Source organism: Centroberyx gerrardi, chromosome 2, assembly GCF_048128805.1.
Source record: "Centroberyx gerrardi isolate f3 chromosome 2, fCenGer3.hap1.cur.20231027, whole genome shotgun sequence".
NCBI lineage: Eukaryota > Metazoa > Chordata > Actinopteri > Beryciformes > Berycidae > Centroberyx > Centroberyx gerrardi.
The window spans coordinates 32,282,645-32,303,767 of record NC_135998.1 but is presented as its reverse complement, the minus strand read 5'-3'; the positions used below and the strand labels follow the sequence as shown (position 1 = coordinate 32,303,767).

The following is a 21,123-nucleotide window of genomic DNA, read 5'->3' as shown; positions in this document are numbered from 1 at the left end:
CAAATATATCAACCTCAAAAGGAAGAGAACAGCATTCACTTTTTAAAGTTTTATGAGCTGTGATTCACGCCTAAATGTGCAACTAGACAAACTGAACAGTACTGACAGTAGGTTGCTTGGATCTAGTTGTATTGGTTTTCTTCCAGATGACACATGACTGAGTTAAAGGTGCTTGGATGCGTGTAAACCAGAGGATAATAATAATAATAATAATAATAATAATCATCATAATCATCATGATCATCATAATCATAATAAATATAGCTGCATGGCAGTGAGGTGCCGGGGTTCACTATATAAGGACAAGAGATATGAATGACCTGGTTGCTATTGGGAAATATTTGGAGCATATGGAGCTACAGTTATGCAATTGTGCAGAGCAATTTTGCTCCAACTCACAGGTGAAGTGTTAGACGAATGCTGACTAATAATCTAACTAATAAGTCTGATCCATAGCATTTGTACTTACTACTACTACTATTGTACAGCCACTAGTAGTGCGAGTGAGGAAAGTGGGTCCCTGTACAACAACAAAAACAAATACACAAGCATGCATACATGGAGTGGAGAGGGAATTTTTGCCTTGCTTATCGGCAAAAAACACATCGGAAAATATAATTTGAGACACAATTACTAATTGGTAGGGTGTTCTGGTAAATTCAGCATGTATATAATCCTCCAAACGTTTACCTTTGATACGTTCAGGAATAGTGGTGATGTCAGTATCCTAATCGTAGCAAGCGGCCATTGAATAAAAAAAAAATGCACTAACTCGGTAAAACATGATAGGACGTTCATTGTCATCGATTCTGAAACAGTCCAACCGGCACCAACATGCTGATGATGGTCTCGCTCTGCGGAGGGCAGAGTGTTGTTGCAATGATAACGCTGAATGATAGAGGCCAGCATTGGACCAGAAATTACACATAGAATATGAAGATTATTGAAGTTGCACCACAGCACCTTTAATGTAAGCCATGCCTAATGCCAAGCAATGAAGTAGACTCCATACGCTAATGATAGAACTTCTAAGGTGCTTTTTAATAGTATCGCTCAAGTTAACTGCACTATAACTGGGGTTTCCAGGCGGGGGGTTTGCCTTGGCCCTTCAGGTAAGTTTTGTGAGGTGTGAGAGAGGGCTTCAGCCATTCGACATCCACCTCTCATAACCTTTGAATCCCCCATTCAGAGCAGGATCCAACTCCCCTCATATACTCCACCTCAAAAAATAGCCCATTTCACATTTGTCTCAGTCCTATCCATGCATGAAACAGTGATATTACATCTCTCGGGGGGAAATGAGAATACAGTATGTGTTTCTTTTCCATTTTGCACAGATTCAAGGGTGTTTTCACACTTGTTTTCAGAGTTTCATCTGAGTGAAACTCTGGAAACAAGTGAAATCGGGGAATTAGTCAGCATTTTTGCTTCAGTGTGAACACTCTAAATGGTTCGGTTTTGCGTTTGCATTCAAATGTGCTTTATTTGCGCATAGCGAACACCAAGTGCTCTGACTTCATTTATGGAGTTGGCATGGAATTAAAGCATTTCAAGCTAGGTGACATTACTGGTTGATATCTTGAGGTAAAATTACTACATTGCACTGAGTTCTCAGTAGCACCTTATTTCAAAATGAGATAATTAGATATGCATTGTAGTTGCTTTTTTCAGTTGAATTCTAGGTTTATTGTGTGAAAATTAAAGGTAGCATTGCCTAACTTGATTATTATGACCCATCTGCCTTCTTTAGAAGATACTGTTTTCAGTAAATCACATTTAAATTTATTAATCAGGATTACAACTCCAGCTCAGTGATTAGATGCATGGCTAAAATATGTATTACTTCCCCACTATGTGTGCCAAAGTTTGTGTCTCCTGAAGAAAACCTAGGTCTGCAAACCCAAATTCCTGAAAACTCAAATCCCTGCATTACAAGGAATCAAAATAAAAATGAAAATGTGACAATATGAACAAGTTTAAATCTTGTATGTAATCTTGTAACAATTACTGCCCTAAATTGAGGTAGTTATGGCTACCAGTCAGAAAAGCCAACTGGTAAAATATATTTCATTAAAGAGTAACTAAACCCCAAACCCAAATCTGTGGTGAAGCCTGACGCCTAAAAGTAGGGTGAAAGTGAAAAGTAGGGTGCTGAACTGGCCATCTGCCATTGGCTGGTCTTTGTGCCAGGTGATGTCACCACCTGTTGTACTCTATAGAAGGTGACATCACCTGGCTAAAAGACCAGCCAATAGCAGATGGCCAGTTCAGTACCCTACTTTTCACCATTAGGTTTCAGGCTTCACCAAAGATTTGGGTTTGGGGTTTAGTTACTCTTTAAATAAAAGTAACAGCATTCAATGTTGAGTAATTAGCAACTACTCTTAACTCAAGTCGGGTAACATTGTACTCAAAAGCAGCTCAAAAGGAGTCCATCAATTTGAATGAATCTTTTGTAACATAACCTATATAAAAGTAGATATACATTTGTTGAAGAGATTTCTTAAAACTTTTTATTGATTGTCATCACAGCAATTTTTTCCCCCTGAAATGATGGCTCCACTCCACCATGCCTTCTTCCACTCCTCTTCAGCTTTTTTCACAACTGGCCACAGCTTTCCAGTTGCAACAGTGTCCTTGCAAATGTCAACCTCCTTGATGCAGAGCCCGTTTTCCTTCAGGAACTTCTCATGGCCTCGTTCCAAACTGCCCACTGATACAGGCACATAGTAAAACATGACGAGTGAACCTGGGGTTCCAGGTTACCCAGAATCTTAACGGTCACGGCCTGATATCTTCATCTTCCAACTCCCTCACACAATGAAGTTAAGTTTCCTCCAAGACTGTCTTTGCTTGAGGATGTATTCTTGCAGTGTTTTTTCATAGTGAAGGTTATTAACTTTGCTTTTCAAGTGCTTACTATTTTCCTTGTGCATGTTGACATTGGTGCTTAGTTGAGTGACTATAGCAATGAGATCATCGATCTTCTTAAAGGTTGCTTTTGTAAAATCCTCAATGGAAGAAGCCTTGACAAATGTGGGATTGTGCCCTCTCAGGCCTGTAGAGGGTAGTACTAAAATAAAAGTCATTGCACACACATGCCATAAATGATGTAAAATAAATAAAATGTCTCCAATGCTTGGGGCATCCTGGTTGCCTGTGATGCATACCATGTAACCGCGACATCCCAGGTTCGCATCCAGTCGAGGACCTTAGTCGCATGTCATCCTGCTTTCTCTCCCATCCCTCTTGTCTCTTTCCACTGTAAACGATCTAATTAAGCAGGAATGCCATAAAATGAGAACGACATGCGACAAACGTACCAGGCCAGATTTGAGTCCAGGACATTGCAGTTACCTGGTATGCGCCTTAGCCAACTAAACCAACAGGACACCCCATAAATCTATTCTTAAAAAAAAAAAGCATTCTCTCTTTTGTGAGCCAGCCAATCACAACAACGAGGAGGCCGGATTTTATGCTACATAAGTAGCTTTGATTACAGCACCCACCTCTGGCTTCTCTGCCTTGATGACCAAAGCAAGCACAAGCAGTCTTTTCTTTGCCATGGTCAAACAAATTAAACAAAAAAACGAGTGAACAAGTGCCTGCATGTATCTATTGTTTGTTTATGTTTATTTAACTGCATCTATTTTACAATGTAAACATAATACCACACGCCATCACCAGCTTAATAGTGTCTTATGATGTTATGAAGCAAAGTGTGAGGGTTCCAAATGGACTAATAAAAGGACTTGCAAATAAAGATGAAGCCATGAACAGAAAGTGGACTGGGACCTCGTCATAGCTGAAGTGGACTAGCCAACAACCTATGTTTCTTTTAAAAGGAAAGACAACTTCAGCACAAAGAGAACCAAGTTTGATTCCTCTTGATCCCCTTTTTGGTCCACAAAGAGGAACGAGTTGGTTCAATTTAAAAAGAGCGATGTGAAAACACCCTAAATGTGTTAACTGGTTAAGGTTGTGCGGTCATGATTGTTGAAACCTTGTTATCTGCAAGCTGCTGCCTTGTCTCTATCCTCACCCGCCATCCTGCATATTCTCTTGCCTGATGTGTCCTGTGTAATCGCCAATCTCTCATGGGAAATGGACTCTGTGTGGCCATGGGGATGTTGCATGATTCATCGTTCCTTTTTCTTTTGGTCCTTGTTTGCCTACTGCACTAATGTTTTCCACCTGCTGCTTTATTAACCTATTTGTCCAGTTGTCCAGTTAAGGTATCCATTTGAGTAGAAGTTGTGGACATCCACCCACATGGGGGTCAGAGTGAAACATGGTTACATAGTTTGTATGATCTGCCCACTGTAGGTTCTGTCAGAAAACAATGCCCACACACAAAGACCCACAAGACTTCACTCTGAACTCAAGCTCACTACTGGAATAGGTAAGCATGTTTTAAAATTATTGTAAAGTTATTAAACATGTCATCATAAATACATGTAGAATGTTTCACATGCAATATAATGTCTACTGTACTTGGAGTAAAAAGGCTATAGTAGAATGTAGCTACACATTTTTCAGTTAACTTGCTTAACGTTTTGGTCACTGAAATGTTACTGTTGATATATTTAATTTGTATAAGAATGTGTTTTGTGCATTTCAAATCTTTTCTGTCTGTTGATTGCGCCTAAAACACCTAGTGTTTTTGCACAGGCTCCTCTCCTAATCTCTGTAACACTTAATGACTGAATACTAAAAGTTTTAATGTGAAGCTTGCCTGAGCAAGTAAAACTGTACATTAGCTTTAATCTAAGCATACTGTAGACTAAGATTTTTGCCACACAACTAATGAGGTGCTGACTCAATCTCTCATATATGCTGGTAATGTCTTTTGTAACTTAAAATGTTGGAGCCACAGCAAATTCTTGACACCATTGAAAAGGGATTTGTTGTTTGCTACCATTTTAGAAATTGCTATACTAGTTTAAGTACAGTGTACACTTGCGATTCATGTCCTAGCCTTTTTTATTAGTTGAACAGCTAGCTGCTCATTTTACATTCTTGTTATTCCTACTCCTAGTATGTTTGTAGGTTTACCTTAACTCTTACCTTTTCAGTGTTAGTCCTTTTAATGGTGTTGATTTATTTATTATACTTATCACAAATGTAGAAAACTCAAGGCATGAGACCTATGAATGGAGTTAAAATAAATATAGGATGTTAAAAGGACATGTTTAAACAAAGCTGTAATTGATAGTTAAGATAGCATTCAGTGGCGATAGCGATCTTGCTTTTGAATTAATATAGAAATTATAAAAAGACATTCAGTCAGTTACATGATGAAGATTTAGTGTTGATGTCCATTTGTGTTACATGAAATATGAAAAGGGAAAGAAGTACTTCTCTTCCCCTTGTGCTAAGTGACATTACTGCCAGTATGTGAAGGCTCTTATGAGACTGCACAGTTTTTTGTGGCAAGAATCTCCTAGAAATGCATGGTGCATGCATTCCAGTGGTGTGGATTTGGCCCACAAGGTTGCTGTATCTATCTTCTCTAACTCTCATCAGGATCTCATTGCGCTGGTCTGTTTAGCACCATGGTGCTCGGAGGCTCCTCCAGTGCACCAAACCTACAAGATTATGCTCGCGCGCACCGCAAAAAGCTGACCTCTTCTGGCTTCTTAGATGGTATGTGCAAACACGCACACATCTTTTGGAAGAAAAAGATGAACCCTTATCATTTTGTCAAGGAATCCTGACATTTCCTTCCTGTGTATTTTAATAGGAAATACATTGCCATACATGGTACTCATTCTTCCCTTTTATGGATCAACTTGTTTCTCATCTAAATCATTACTCATTTAGATGGGATTACTGATTGGATAGTATTCTTTTTTTTACTTTGTCACCCAGAAAGATCCATATAGTGATTTTTTTATTGTTGAAGTTTTGATTTTTTTTACAGGCATAATCTTAATTCGAAACATCAAAGGTTGACGTATTTCATTTGTAATGCATTTCTAATTTTTGCACAAATTCATCCCATCCTTTCAGATTTTATTTAGCTTCTCTGTTATTCTTTTTTTTTTATGCAGTGCGTTAAAGAGGAGTCCAAATTTAAAGCTGCAATAAGCGATTTTCTGACCACTAGAGGGTGACAGAAACCGCAACACATTCGTAAATAAAACACAGCAAAGCCACTGCACTACGGAGGCCTACTAAGGACAAACATTGCAAAGCACCGTGCATAAAGGCTAATAGCTAAGCTAAATGTATCTACGGCGAAGTGTCGCCAGTTACCAGTCTCGCTTGACAGATTTTTCTCCCGTTGAAGGTCACATGTCCCACAATGACAAGTGAAGAGGCAGGTAGCAGGTTTACTAGTTTAATAAGTTTACTCGCTCGCTTCATCGATTCCACCGTTATGAGAATTTTTTCGGGAGGGGGAGGAGGAGGGGGAGAGCGCCGCTTTTAAACACGTGGATAAGTAATATCATTATGTCTCAATGAAATCTCCACATAGAACACATCAGTTTCAGGATTGGTTATAAGGTCTGATATCGCTTATTGCAGGTTTAAGTATAGCAAGCAATGTTTACATTGTTGCGCGGCTTATAAATGTTTCACATTGCTCAAATAGGCAATTTTCCTAAATTGTCAACATGACAAATCATTGGAATTCTGTGGCATGACAGCTGTGTGCGTTGGCTCTCAGTACCATCCTTTACCCATCCCTGTGACTTTTATGTTTTCCCTCACTGGTATCTTTTGCAAATTTTTTGAAAATAAGTAATGTTTTAGAACGTGAAGCCCGTTGGCTTTCAAACTTTTAGTCTGGACACCCACCCATGTTTTTCTGCCAAAACAAATCATACGTAAACAGAACGGTTCGGGCATATATAATCATTTGCATACTCAAAATGAGTTCTGTAAATCCAGAGTTGGGATTGTAACCCAAGTTTTGCAAGTACAATCCTCGGGATACAATTGCAAATCATCATTTATGTATTTAGTTCATTTGATATCTAAATTTACAGATTTACAGATTATTTGATTATGTTCTTACTTTTGGCAGTTTGTATCCTAAACATGATTTTATGGATGTGGAAGTAGAGCATTTTTTTGTGCAGTTCTCACCTTGTGATTTTCTAAATAAAAGCAGGCTTAGGCAAAGCTCTTGTAGTACTACACCAGTAAATGGCCAATAGCACAAAAATCAAATAGGCCTTCATGTTCAAAAGTCTGTCTCCTTATTTTTATTTTGTACTGGGAAAATCAGAGTATTAATAGAAAAAGAGCATTCTTTGGAGAAAATGTATAGGCTAGCTAAAAAGGTTAGGCCCCGTGTTATTCTGTAGTAGCCTATAGATAAAGAAGAAAGATATGTCATATTTTCACTGTGTGACTGAATTTACTCTCTTATAAATATAAAGGAAGAATATCAAGTCAATTAGCTTAAATGTATTTTATAGGTCCTACAGTGAAAAAGGGAGCTTCATGTGTATGATGAGCTTTTTTCTTGTGTACTTGTTGAGATAAATTCCCAAAATCCATTTTATTTTTTATTTTTTTTGCATTGTTTTTTTTAAACACAAATTCCACGTATTATTGTGCACCCTAAAAAAACACAAAAAAACAGGTTGAACGTAAGTGGATTAGTAAATGAAAAAAGGAAATAAATAATATTGACATGAAATTTGTAAAACAAAAAAAATAAAACTAGTATATATATATATATTTAAAAAGTCTTCAAAAATGAGAATGTAGGACCCCAGATGGAGTAAAGTTTGTCCTTTGATCCTCTTATTGTATACTTTACTGCTTCCAAGTTCATGAATAACAAATCTCCTAACCACTTTGAGACCTTTGGTTTGTCAGATTTCCAGTTAAGCAAGATTCTCCTGTGGGCGAGCAATGACGCAAAGGCAAGGTTGTATTTGTATCTTGTTAAGCAATGGCTGGTCAGTAGGTGGAACTCCAAAGATGGCACTCTAAAAATTTGGTTGTAGGTCTATATTCAGCGCTTCAGACAGAGTTCTGAAAATAGTTGACCAGTAGTCACTTACATGTGGGAAGCCCAAAACATGTGTGTTAGATCAGCTGGGGACTTGCAACACCTGTTACATGTATTATCAATGTTTGGATATATCTTAGATAGTTTGTCCATAGACATGTCCTTAGGTTTGTAATGACTGGACTGTAGCCTCAGCAGCACTGAACCTTTCTAAGTTCTCACCGGCTAGTGACTCTGTAGCCGTGAGGTGGCCCTGAAAGAAGATGGCTGTCTCCCATAGAGCATCCACGGCTGTTTGCAGCAGTTTAATTGAATCCTGAATTAAACTTGATATGTCATCCTTAAGGCTGAGTCTTTGTTTGCTGTCTCGTGGTGATGGCGTCGGTATTGGTGTTAACCTCGGACGGCTGTGCATTGTTGGCTGAGACGGTGGCAACCATGTATGCAAGCTTACTTGCTATGCTTATGCTAGCTCGAGTTGCTGGTGGCCCTAGTGCACAGGATTGTTTCTGTTTGTAGTTGCTAATTTTAGCTCAAGAATTATCTTGTAATATGTTTGAAGAAATGTAACTGTTGTATAATATAAAGTTCGACGTATTCGGGAGAAATTAGTAGCTTGATTATCGAGAGCTCTCTCTTGTGCATCCTCCTTCTACATCGGCCAACCGGATGACCTTTTTATCAGCTGACTGGTCCAAGTTTTTAGAAATAAGAATGGATTTTCTAATGCAAGAACTGACCAAGTTATAAATACTATAGAATACTATGATGTGCATTGCCCCCCTTATTCTTTAGCTCTTAAAGTATAAATCACGGCGAAAGTGCTTGGTCAGCATGTACATATATGTTCATTCACATAAATTCCTGTTCTTCACATTGGAACAATTGCCCACTTTTATTCTGAAGGGCTGCGTGAACCGTGCGTGCAGCAGCGTAGAGCGATGTCATCAGCAAGCTTTACCGCGTTTTGGGAAAACAAAGGGCTTCATTGGAACTTTGATGGTACCTTCTACATGATACTAAAGCCTAGGTGGAAGGGTGAAAGTTTGAGCCATCGCGCACCACGCACAAAAATGAAGGGCTTGGTAGGTCGTTCTGGATAGAAGGCTTCGCCATCTGGCGTCCCTTTGGGGTAGGATTTACAAAACTGAGGTTGAGTTTACAAATCATGATTTAACAAGTGATTTGTTTTGGCAGAAAAATATCAACATATTTTTAAAAAAAGCAGCCCCAAGTGATTTTTCAGACAATTGTGTAGACCTGTCTGGCAAAGTTTTTCTTGTTTTTAAGGCTGTTACCTTAATAGCCTATAATGTTTATAGGCTCTAATTATTCTATTCTAATTATTCTATCTATTGTCAAAAAGATTATTGCATTTAGTTGACCTCATCAGTAGTGGCATCCTGTGACCCCACTTTGGGTCTTCGGGTTTGAAAAACTGCAGTCTAGGTGATCTGTTCCACAGCTGCTTAGTCAAGTGCAATAGACACAGATCTTAACAGTCAATTAGCTAGCTTTGTAGCATGTGAAGCTCAGTGAAATTCCTTTAATTAAAACAAAAATATTTTTTATGAAGCTTTAGTGTCATTGTATGAAGCTGCCCAACTACTACTATTGCTGACTGCTATGGCCTTTCATGATGCACTGAAGGAATGTTGATGTCAAGTGACTAACATGCCTTTACCGCATCTTCCTCATCTGAATATCAGTTCATTTGGCACCACCACACTTTTTTGTCAATCCACACTGGTTCATAACCTCATAGTTGTTGCTGGAGGAAACTAGTTCAGTAGCAGTAGATGAGTAAGTACGATGATGATTCAGCTGTTTTATTAATATGAATGGTGAGTTGTTGGAAATACTGTCTCAGTTCATTGTAGTAAACCGGGTAACATTAACGTTAAGATTTTGTATTTCCTCAAAATCCCTTTAATTCACTTTGTCTTTGATCTGAGGGCATGGAAGGCCTAAGTCATCGTTATACAGTGGAGGATGCTGTAGATTCAATATTATTAGACATCAAGTACATGATAATGGATGATGTTTGCTAATCACTTTTTGCAGATTATTCGCAATAAAGGTATTTTCGCAAGTAAAGGTATATTCAACCAGCAACAAAAACACAAAGCCAGTAGAGATGAACTTCACAAACATCAAAGGTTAGCATCGGCTCTAAACTTTGGTTTGTTTTTCACCCACTTTGCTCTGGCTCTGGCTGAGGGAATCTCAACATGAAACTCACCACTAAAACAAATGCTTCTTCTCTTTTCCCCACCCTTCCTTCCTGCATGCCATCTAACACTTGTTATCTTTTGTCCTCTCTTAAGTCGTCTCTGCCAGCTATTGTACATTTCAGGTGCCTGTTTTTCTCTTTCTCAGAGGCCACGCGTGGTTCTGGTGTAAAAAGATTTTCTATCTCATTTGCGCGACACCCGACCAATGGTATGTTTGCTTTTGTTAATTAAGATGCACCGTTACCTCATCCACTTTATTTTGGTTTGAATACTTTTTCCCCCTCCCATGATTCTGCTAACTCTGAAAGCACATGGAATGCGACTGCGAACATTGGGACTGCTGAATGCTCATGCAACCCTTAGACACCATGTGCTTCTTCAGATCACCTGAAAACTCCCCGTCCCAGTCGTGTTATGGTTTAGAATAGAATGGGTGACTGGCCAGACTAGCAGGTTTTCTCCCAGATTTTTAATGGTGCCATTATTCTTAAAGTGCCATTGGTACCATTCCCCTGGATGTTGGTAACATTCAACGTTGTGATTTTTCCAGAAATTGACAGTTGGTAGTAGTGTCTTTTAAATGGAGTCTTGAGATTTTGATTAGTAGGTGGATGTTTTCATCTAGAACCTACTGTTACCTTAGTATCGTACATTTAAAATGTTTAAATGTCATTTGCAAAACCCTGGATATTGTTTTAGAAATGGAAATTTAAAAGACCAGAATATGGGTGGACAAAGAGGGACATTCACTGTGCACCATGGAAAAGATTTGTATAATAATTGCCTTTACTGCTACAAGTTACTATTGTGCTTTAAATTAATAATAGATCTCAGTTTGTAGGCATTACATTGCCTATTCTCCATATTCCTGGCATCATTCAATGTTTTTGGGATCTAGTTTGTAAATGAACATTTTGGAAGTTTGTTAATTTTGAGATCTATTTTTGTTTTTGTTTTTTTATCTGCTTTTCTAAATGGGTCAGTCTTTTCCAGTATGTTCTGTGGTAAGTGTTTTTTATCAAGTTTAATTTACCCATTTCTTTCTTGTCTGTATGCAGTTTGGTGTTCTTTAGTAGCTAAACCAGATTTTTGTTGTGTAGCTCAACTTCCTTTATAGCCTTTAGCATTGAGTCCTCAATTCCCACTTCCCCTCCTTATAACCTTGTACTCTTCAACCTCAGAGCCGTTGGCTATGGCATCGGCCTACCTAGATTTGCTGTGTACACCATTCATACCATCCACAGCACACCTCTTCTCCTAATATTAACATTATTTATCTAGTGATTATTAAAATTTCAAAAACAGATACACTATTATGGGCACAACCCTTAACCCATACAACAGTTGAAAACAAATAAGTTGCCCTGCCAGAAAAGAAAGCTAATGCATGAGCCAATTTTCATTGGCTCATCACTCTTGATTGCTCTTGAAAAAAGGACAGTCAATATCCAAAAGCAAGTTTTTTAATATATTGTGAAGCTCTAAATGTGTATTTGTGGTTGCATTATTTTTAAATATTAGGGTACAATACTCGTTTCTTGAGTTATGCTAGAATAAGTTGTTGAAATCCTACTTCATAAGAATCACTGCAAGTACATTATACCCTCAGTTTTTATTTCTCAAAAGTTTGGCTTTAAAATACCAGCACTTTTTTGTCCATACTAAACCTACATTATTCCATAGTAAAAATATACCTCTTCAGTAGGCTACTTCCAGATAAGGATCATACTGTGTGGAAAGGCACTACAAGTTTCATCAATGTGTTTGATTCAGTGGACAGTGGGGGATTATTCATACTAAAATCTTACTGCTGTAAATATTGAGGTAAAACAAATAAAGGAACATTAACATAACTGGACAGATGTGCTCATTCCGATCCAAATTTTTCCACTATGCTACACATCACTATGCTCAACACTCCTCTCATGCTGTGGATACAAGACCCCATGAGCTTGCAACTTTTTTCTCATTTGAGTTTCACTCATTTGGTCTGTTTGTTTGATTTTGCCTTTTGATTGATGGAAGATTCTTGTGCATTTTTTTTTACTTGCCCGTTTTATTATAGTAGATTATATATTCTAGTAATAAATGTATTGTTAGTGTAATTACTAGCTCCTCCTCTTTGTTCTTTGTTCTTTGTTCCTCATTCTGGTCCTTCTGCCTCATTCTCTAATTGTTGCCCACACTGATTATAGCACAGCCTGAGGCAATGGGTTCCCAAAAGAGAAGCAAATATCTATGTCGTGCTGGGTATTACAATTCATTTGCATTTTTTTAAAACCTCCCCGATAGTCTTCACTAAGTCTTCAAAAAGAGATTGCCCTTAATATACAGGTTATGGTCAAAAATATGTTCCCGCTCCATTATAAAATCGTGTCAAAGCTTCTGGTGGCTCTGTATTCCTACATTTTCCTCTCTCCAAGTAATAATTTAATCAGATTTTAATAAGAAATGTTAGGGTGATGGTGAAAACTGAACACTGTTTTGGACTGCCAACATTTTAAAGCACAGTCTCATGTTATCTTACACTCTCAGTCAAAATCCAAAGAAAGTAGAGACTTTACGCTGTTACAGTGAGAGGAAAAAACTCAAGACATAAATTGGTGTTAAAAGGACAATTCCAGTGTTATTGTTTTGCTCATTTTCTGCATTCCCTTACTGTTTTACATCAATGTAGATCATTTTCCAGTGCTTTTGTCATGTTATGAGATATATGCTATTTTTCCTTCGCAATTTGTCGTTTTTCAAAGTAAATATTTTTAAATACAGTACTCCCAGTAAAGAGGAGGGTAGCCATTTTAAGCCGTAATTGTGTAAAAGCTTTATTTTCAATGTAATTTAATGGACGGATGCTGGCAGAAGTGTCTTGCTATGGTTTGTCTGTTGGCTTGATATTAGCTTAATATTAGCATTCTGATGCAACTTTGCATAACACAATTGGTGACCTCTCGTTCACAGTGATTACCTTTACTGACCAAATTATTCACAATTAACATTAAGGGTTGGAAAATGTCAAAAAAGAGCAAAAACTCGAATCACGCTGGAATTGTCCTTTAAAGGTTAATGGGTGTGCACAAAACCATTCTGTAGACCCGTGAAATCCTCAGCGTTTGGTATCTAAAGGCAATGTATCCATAGTTTTAAAGTCAAATAAAAATATTGATCAGTAAGAAACACTTGTACTTCTAAAATATTGTAGCCATGTGATTTTTAGAATATTCTGAAAGCAGTCAGACATTTATTGATGCACTCTGTAACCACGGTCTCATGGCTTGCATCTGTTATTTATTACTTGCGCCTTGTTAGATCTGTATCAGAATTTGCATTTAGACAGGCAAAATTTATACTATAGTATGAATACGATATTAATGACTTCATTCTTTCATGCTTACATAACTCTGCCATGGTTTTCACTGAATCTGCTCGGCTTGTACTGAGCGACCTAACAGATTGATAATGCCCTAGGGAATTGCGGCAATTTCATTTGGAAATAAATGAACATGAGACAAAGGTGATATCTAAAAATCTTTGTTACTATGTTGACCTCCAAGGAATTTAAAACAGTGCCAGGAATTACGCCCCATTCGAATAAAGAGACACCAGAACTCTTGACCCTTTACTTTGTCTTAGTTGTGTTTGTTTTGACCCTATCCTGTATGTAGCATGTTTTGTTAAAGGAGTCACATCAGTGATGAGCAAATGGGGGTTAGGTTTGAAGCTACTGTTGATGATCAGGTAAATGAACCCTTTTTGCCATTGTTTATACTGTAGCCAGTGAAATCATTTTAAGATAAGGTTTCAAATTCTTCTCATCAAAGAAGGTTAAACATTCATTTGCATATTGTTATTTTACTCTTAAACTGTTGTTATACTATCGGCCATATCATTTTTGCTAAGTAGAATTTTCATTTCGCTGGACCCATAATTATAAAGACAGTCAGTGTATAATACTCCTATTGTATTTTCCCTAATTTAAGTTTGTTGTGATATTTATGATCAGTCCTGTTTACGTTTTTAATAATTCCAATAAAAAGTAGGTCAGTCAGGTAAGTGAGCACTCATTCATCTCAGTCTTGCTGACAGAGTTGTGGTAGATGCAAGTGCTTCAGTAAAATGTGTATTTCTGTGATTCATCTGCCTCCATCCAACAGTATCCACCTCAATCTGGAGTTTTACAATTGTTTTAGCTTGCTGTCATTTCTGTTATTATGAAAGTGCTATGATTTTGTATGCTGATTTCATTCCCCCAGTGCTTGGTTCAAAATTATTGATGGTCAACAATAAAGAAAGCGTATATACACTTTTTTTTTTGGCAGTATTGCATAAGCTTATCACTTGGAGCCGTTTCTCCCTAGGTTTTGAGTTGTACTCCATGGTTCCATCCATATGCCCTTTGGAGACCCTGCACAACTCGCTCTCGCTTAAGCAAGTGGATGACTTCCTGGCTTCCATTGCCAAATCCCATGATTCCATCTTGAACATCTCAGCCTCTCCAGGTTTGTATCAGTTAATGTATCAATATAATATGCAAGTTGCTCTGCATTAAAGCTGGGGCAGGCAGCTCTCTGCTCCCTCCCTCCCATAAATTCAAATTCTTTTACGCAAAACACAGCTCTGCTAGCTCAATCTAGTTGTTACTAAAACGTTCGCCAGCAAAAAATAATTTTTGTCAGTGTAGATTAGCCATCGCGGTAACAAACACACACTGTAATATAAATGTTGGTCGAGCGAGGTTCACTCTACATTGGAGAGAGAGCGTCGTCTCGGGCAAACCTTTTATGCAAAACACAGCTCTGCTAGCTCAGTGTAGTTGTTACTGAAATATTCGCTGGCAAACAAAATATTTTTTGTCACACATAGATTAGCTACCACAGTTGCAAAGCCATAGTTGGGTTGACTGAGTGACCTGAATTTGGCTCCTCCTTGATGAACATGTGTTGTGCAGTGGGGAAAATAACTGGCTTCCTTACACAAGTTTATTCCAGTCCCAGTGTTCAGTTTGGATTATGGCTGTTTCACTCATCTCGTCTGTGGATATATTCGTTTTCTGTCTGCAGTTTGCAGGCTGGTCAGAACTAGACTGAGCTATGTGTGCGTGTGATTGACAGGCAGGTAGGGACATAGAGAGCTGTCCTGATTGGTCGTTAAGATTCAAGCGCCCTGAGATGTTGGAGTGGCTGATTGCAGGGCCTGGGACCATCACAGAGATTTATCGGTGGACTTACTGATAGCTTGTCAGAATCTAAAGAGATTTTCACCGAATATTACCAAAATGGTTCTTAAAAACACTGCCTACCCCAGCTTTAATTTATTAACGTTGACCATTTGGAATGCTGTCTTTTATGTTCAACAGCTGTGAAGAAAGCTCCTCTCAACACTTATACTCCGGCTAAGGTCCTGCCTTGTCCATTCACGCAAGGCAAAAAGATCCTTGAGAAGGCAAATGGTAAATGCTTTGTCACGATTACATTTGTAGATCATTGATATAAAATGAACACGTTGAATAATATGACTGGAATGTGTCTCTTCTGAACGGCCGTTATGACCGTTCTCATTTTGTTTGCCTCAGTGAGCGGTGCATCCCCAAGCAAGTCCCTCCAGTGTAGTCCTGAAGTTCCTCCCCCACACGGCGCAGCAAGAAATAAGTCGCCGGAGCCCACAACTACTTGTTACCCGGTCCTGCATCCAGCTACCACCACTGAGGACCAGCAACCTTCTCCTGGATCCACAGCTCTCCAACAGACCAGCGAGAAACTTCTCTCATTATTCCCTGATACCGCAGGGAGCAAAGGGGTCAAGCAGACTTTACAGCTTGATACCCAAAGTCACAAAGTGCCAGAAGAAACGTTCACTTTTACGGTGCCGGCGTCACCCGCTGCACAGGAATCTCCAGGCGGCATAGTGCTGACAAAGCACCCGAAGAAAGATACTGTGACATGTACATTATGTCCAGCTCTGCCTGCTCAAGATGCTGTAAGCGGCAAAGCGCTGCTACAAACATCCCAGAGTCCCGAGAGTTGTGAAGCGCAGCCACTTGCCTCTTTTTTCGACGTCCCGCTTGTAGACAAGGAGAGGGTTACTGTTGGAGAGACGGCGTCGTCCTCGACCACCAGCAAAGCACAGGATATGAAACATGATTCATTATAAACTTCAACTTCATCAGTTGAATGAACGTTTTTACATATCTTCTAGATACAATTCAATGACTATTGGAATAGCTGTTAGGAGGAGAAAATATGTGTACTTGTAATCTTGGGTCACTCTGGTATTAGTTCTGAAATAATACCTGCTCAGGGTTTGTACGTTCATGAAAATCCTAAATACTTTATGGAATTAGAAAATTGTGACTTCCAGGCCTGTAAAAATACAAAATGTATTCCAAATTTTGTAAAGTTATTGTAATCCAAATCACTTTATTTAATGAGTACAATTAATGTACAGCAATTACTCTTGGTGGCCTTGGTGCAGAGACGTATCATCAATATGCATAGTAACACAGTACACACACATAGTGCTCATACAGTGGAAAGTGACAGTACAAGCCTTGAAGTAGTCATTTAAACATATCACTCTGTGCATATTCATATTCAATATCTATGTGCATTCAAACTGCATTGCATACACTATGGTTGCCGCTGAAGAGCAAGTGCAATGAGTAGTGTTGTATGGGGTCAATTTTACCATGAGGTAGTTTCACTCAATAGAATGAAGAAATAAATTATGAGCATCGTAGAATATAGAAGTGGAGATGTGGCAAAATTTGGGGATGGATGACTAGTGTTGGGGTAATGTATTTTAACAATAATAGATATTTTTATAGGGCTGTGTGGGTCATAGGGGGGCTGGATGAGTAGAGTGACAATTCAGTAGCTAGTAGTTGTTTGTATTAGAAATTGTTCACACAATTAACAGTTAGTTAAAAGAACAATGGTTGAAGTTGCTCAGAATGAAGACTGGTTTCCAATTCTGTAATCTGTCCCCCTTTACCTTTGGAGATGTACACACCACCAAAATGTTGTTACCACAGAAACACACTGAGCATCCCTTGTTAACCACCTTTCTTTTGCTGTGGATTCTTTACTGCATTTAGAGACACTTTCAGAGAGACAGTCAGAGGCTGGTAGTCTTACCATCCCTTCATCACTCACCAAAAGTCCATTCATTTCTTCCTTGTTTCCTTACTGATGTGTTTTTGCTTCGTAAACAATAGTTCCGCCTGACAAGTGCAAAATGGACAAAATGTTGATTACAGCCATTCAAAGCTTCCCCGTTCTCCACAACTTTAATTTGAAAGACTACAAATAAAATCTCAACAAGTGAAACTAGCTTAGTGCTTGTTTCAAGCTGTTCTCCACCTGTTTTGTCTGTGAAGCTGACCAATATAGCAGCAACCAGTATCAAGCTCAAGTGTATCAATTGTACATTTAAAATTTCCAATAATTCCTAACAACAAAATTCAAGAAGACCCAAGGCAACCTGCTCAGTCCTGCAAATGATTTTACTCTCAGAGGGGCATGACATCCACATTGCAGCCCACAGTGCTTCTGGCTGAGACGAAGCAACAACCTCTCCACATAGCCTCAGTTGCTAAAGTTCAATTAACTGGATGGATGTTAAGACAAGGAAATAAACGTTGCTCACAGTGTGATCGCAGGCTTACAGTTCCACTACACCATCTAGGAAGGCAGAGGACAACTAGCTTTCACAGAAGAAAAAGGCATGAGTTTGGGAGATACATTTCAATGTGATACATTTCCTGTGAATCTAATAACCTCCAGTTACCTCCAGTTAATGTAATAACTTTTTTCCTGTAAACTTTTTTCCTGTTAACGTTATATATAACGTTATACATTATATATAAAGTATTCTATTAATGGGTTTTATCACATTAACATAAAGGTAAAATAACAAAATTTCAAAAATGTATGAAATAGAAAATGTAGTAATAGTCAGAATTAAATACAAAACAGTAACCCATCATAAATTTGGTTATAGTGTTACGTTAAAAAAAAAAAAAATGTATCTTGGCTTACATTGCGAGTCAAAGTGCTTTTGTATTATGCTCAAATACTAAGATTATCAATAGTAACGTATAAATCTCATACCTACCAAATTTAACTGACTATGAAGTCAACCTTTCCATTTCTACCAGTTACAATAGTCAGCAGATCCATGTAAACTAATGTAATGCTCCTCATGTCCTACTGTGCCCCGTCCATGGCCTAGAATTAAATGGTGCAAATTCTCAACATAGTGGTTCAAAAGTAGAATGAGAGATGTTGAAACAATAAGCAGCTAAAAATTACTGCACTTAGTATTTGCTGCGACTACATGTAAGATGCCATCAGGTGCACTGATCAAGCTTGTTCAACCATTTGCCTTGGGAATATGAGTTAACTTGCTTTGAAACCAGCAGCTAACCAAATAAAGATGTTCTAGCAAAAAGCATTTTCAATAAAACGGTAAAGTATCAGACTTGTAAATCATTTGACACTTCATTCACTTGAGCTACTTCCACATTGTGAGTTTTAACATGCTATGAAATGTTCTATCGTTTTAGTTTAGCATAATTAATAGCTTGGAAATTTAGCTCAAATTAAGAAACAGGAATGAATATTCTACAAATCTAATTTCTCTATTATTTGAAATTCTTCATTTCTGTGCTTTCCTTTTAAAGAGTACACAGAATTCAGACAAAAAAAAAAATCCAAAATAAATGCTTTTGACATTACTTTCTATTTCAAACCCTCAAGAGGAGTGACTACTTTTTGAGCTACAATCGAGGTGCACAAATATGCTGTTGATCTCCTAGCCATGTTTGAAGTCAGCTTTTCATAGGGTTAGTAGCAGTGGGACCACCAAATGTTACTCATTTTGCTAATGGAATTTGGTTGAAGATCATTGAGAAGTAATGGAAATGTCACAAAAACCATGATGAACCTTTGTATGAACCCTGTTGCAACCACTAGTTACTTTTTTAAGTAGTTAATTAAATCATGGGCCATCCCATGACGCAGCAGTTTGTACATGTTGCTTGCACAGTGTCTATTAAGTCCACACATGTACAGTTGTTTGTAGTTGATTGTATATATGCAATGTTTTGTGACTGTCCCTGTGACTGAGTGAATGGCGCCTATGCTAGTCACCAATTGCTAGTGTCTTGTATATTTGAATGTAAAGCAGATGTACAGAATAGAAATGGAATATGAATTATCCTGCTTACATCTCATTGCTGAGGATTTCAGAAGTGAGACTGATGGTATGAATGAATCAGCTCATCTTGTGCCTAAAATCAAGGTCCAATATGTGCTTTTAAAAAGTCAGATAACTGTTTTTCACCTCTATTTTCTCACTGCTACTGCATTTCATTTCCCATTCACAAAACTGGAATAGGAAGTGTCTGCCTTACGCAAACTACAATGGCAAAGATTTTCATCACTCCTTATTTTCCTATGACATGATATCCAATATGATTTGTGTATACATTCAGAATAAATTTCTGGAAAGTCATTTTGCTGGGATTGATGTGATTTTTTTCTATAAAGTGCTTGTTTTTTTATTTAACAAAAACATGACATAAATCACCAGAAGACAAACAATAAACACAAATCAAACTTAACACACTAAGTCACACTAAAACAAACCAAAATAATAAACACATACCATATATCATCACAACATATATCAGTAGGCCTAACAACCTAAATAAGTAACAAAACATTAGAGGAGAAAGAAAAAAAAAGCGCTTAAAGTGCTATAAAGTGCTTGTTACTAGAACAATGTAGTGGCAACTAAAACAAATGAGGGAGAGATTCTTCATTAGTGGCACAAAATTGACAAATTATTTTATCTTATAGAAATGGTTATATAATTATTTGGTAATATATTGTGTCACAGAAATCAAGCATATAAAATTCCCCATCAGATTTTTTTAATAGGTATAAAATGTTTGTTTCTCCAGAATGAGTTAACAAAAATGTTTAATTTCTTTGCAAGTAGTATTTGACACATCCATGGGTTTCTGGTGACACAAGCGTTGCGGGGCCACGCCTTCTACTGGCTGCAATAATGCCAAAGGGACATCCGGGCCTGAAGATCCTGACCCAAGAGAATAAGTGGCTAGCTGCCGTTAAATAAGACAACTGGACACCAACAGACCACTTCAGACTGTGCAGTGAGCACCTCATCGCAGGTAAGTTAGCAGCAATTGTTGGCTAATTAACGCCGCACAACGGTGAACGACAGTGGCAAACGGGGGTTACATTATAAATCCAATTGCTACAATTAGTAGTTAAAGTCGAGATGAAATGAAAAATGCCTTTTTAACCCTTTTAGATCACATCCCCGGTCATATTGTGCGCCTATTTAACAATATATGCCAAAAAAAATACAAAAAATCAATTTCTTTGTGTTCTTATATCAAAATTCAATCATGTTTTCTTCCTATAAAACAAAATATGCCGTGTGCTTACGTAAGCATGCCCATAACCAATTTCAACCAATAATATCATGACATCCACCCATCAATCAATCTTCAACTTTTAGCGCACAGAGCTAAGAGGCTAAGATTCATTAGTTAGCTAGCTAGCAGCAGCACGGTACTTCGGTGTGTCTTCGGGTGTTATGACACGCCCACTTTTCAACGTTCAAATCAAATTCCTCCCAACGTTACGTCCCGCCTGTCTTTCCTGTTTCACTCGGAAATACGTCACGATACGGAAGTTAGATACTCTCGAAATGCCGTTTCATCTCGACTTTAAGAGCTTAAGCCCTACACCCAGGGCCGTGCACAGACATTTTGGGGGGCAGGTGCTCAAGCGGAAAAAAAGGGGCACCCCTCTCATAATTATTTATAAAAAATAAAGTTACATACACATCTTTTACTTACTTACCGTATTTCCTCTAATATTGGCCCGG

At 38.0% G+C, this 21,123-nt stretch overlaps 1 protein-coding gene across 1 annotated transcript in view; it reads left to right on the top strand.

The window, feature by feature from the left end:
- ppip5k2 (diphosphoinositol pentakisphosphate kinase 2) overlaps positions 1–19,716 on the top strand; it is a 51,274-nt gene extending 31,558 nt beyond the window's left edge. The window contains exons 26-32 of the mRNA XM_078286317.1: positions 4,327–4,402; positions 5,527–5,646; positions 10,352–10,414; positions 11,190–11,210; positions 14,562–14,702; positions 15,560–15,652; positions 15,776–19,716. Coding sequence (XP_078142443.1) covers positions 4,327–4,402; positions 5,527–5,646; positions 10,352–10,414; positions 11,190–11,210; positions 14,562–14,702; positions 15,560–15,652; positions 15,776–16,353 — 1,092 coding nt within the window. The 3' untranslated portion in view covers positions 16,354–19,716. The remainder of the gene's footprint in view (positions 1–4,326; positions 4,403–5,526; positions 5,647–10,351; positions 10,415–11,189; positions 11,211–14,561; positions 14,703–15,559; positions 15,653–15,775) is intronic.
- Positions 19,717–21,123: the final 1,407 nt, after the last annotated feature.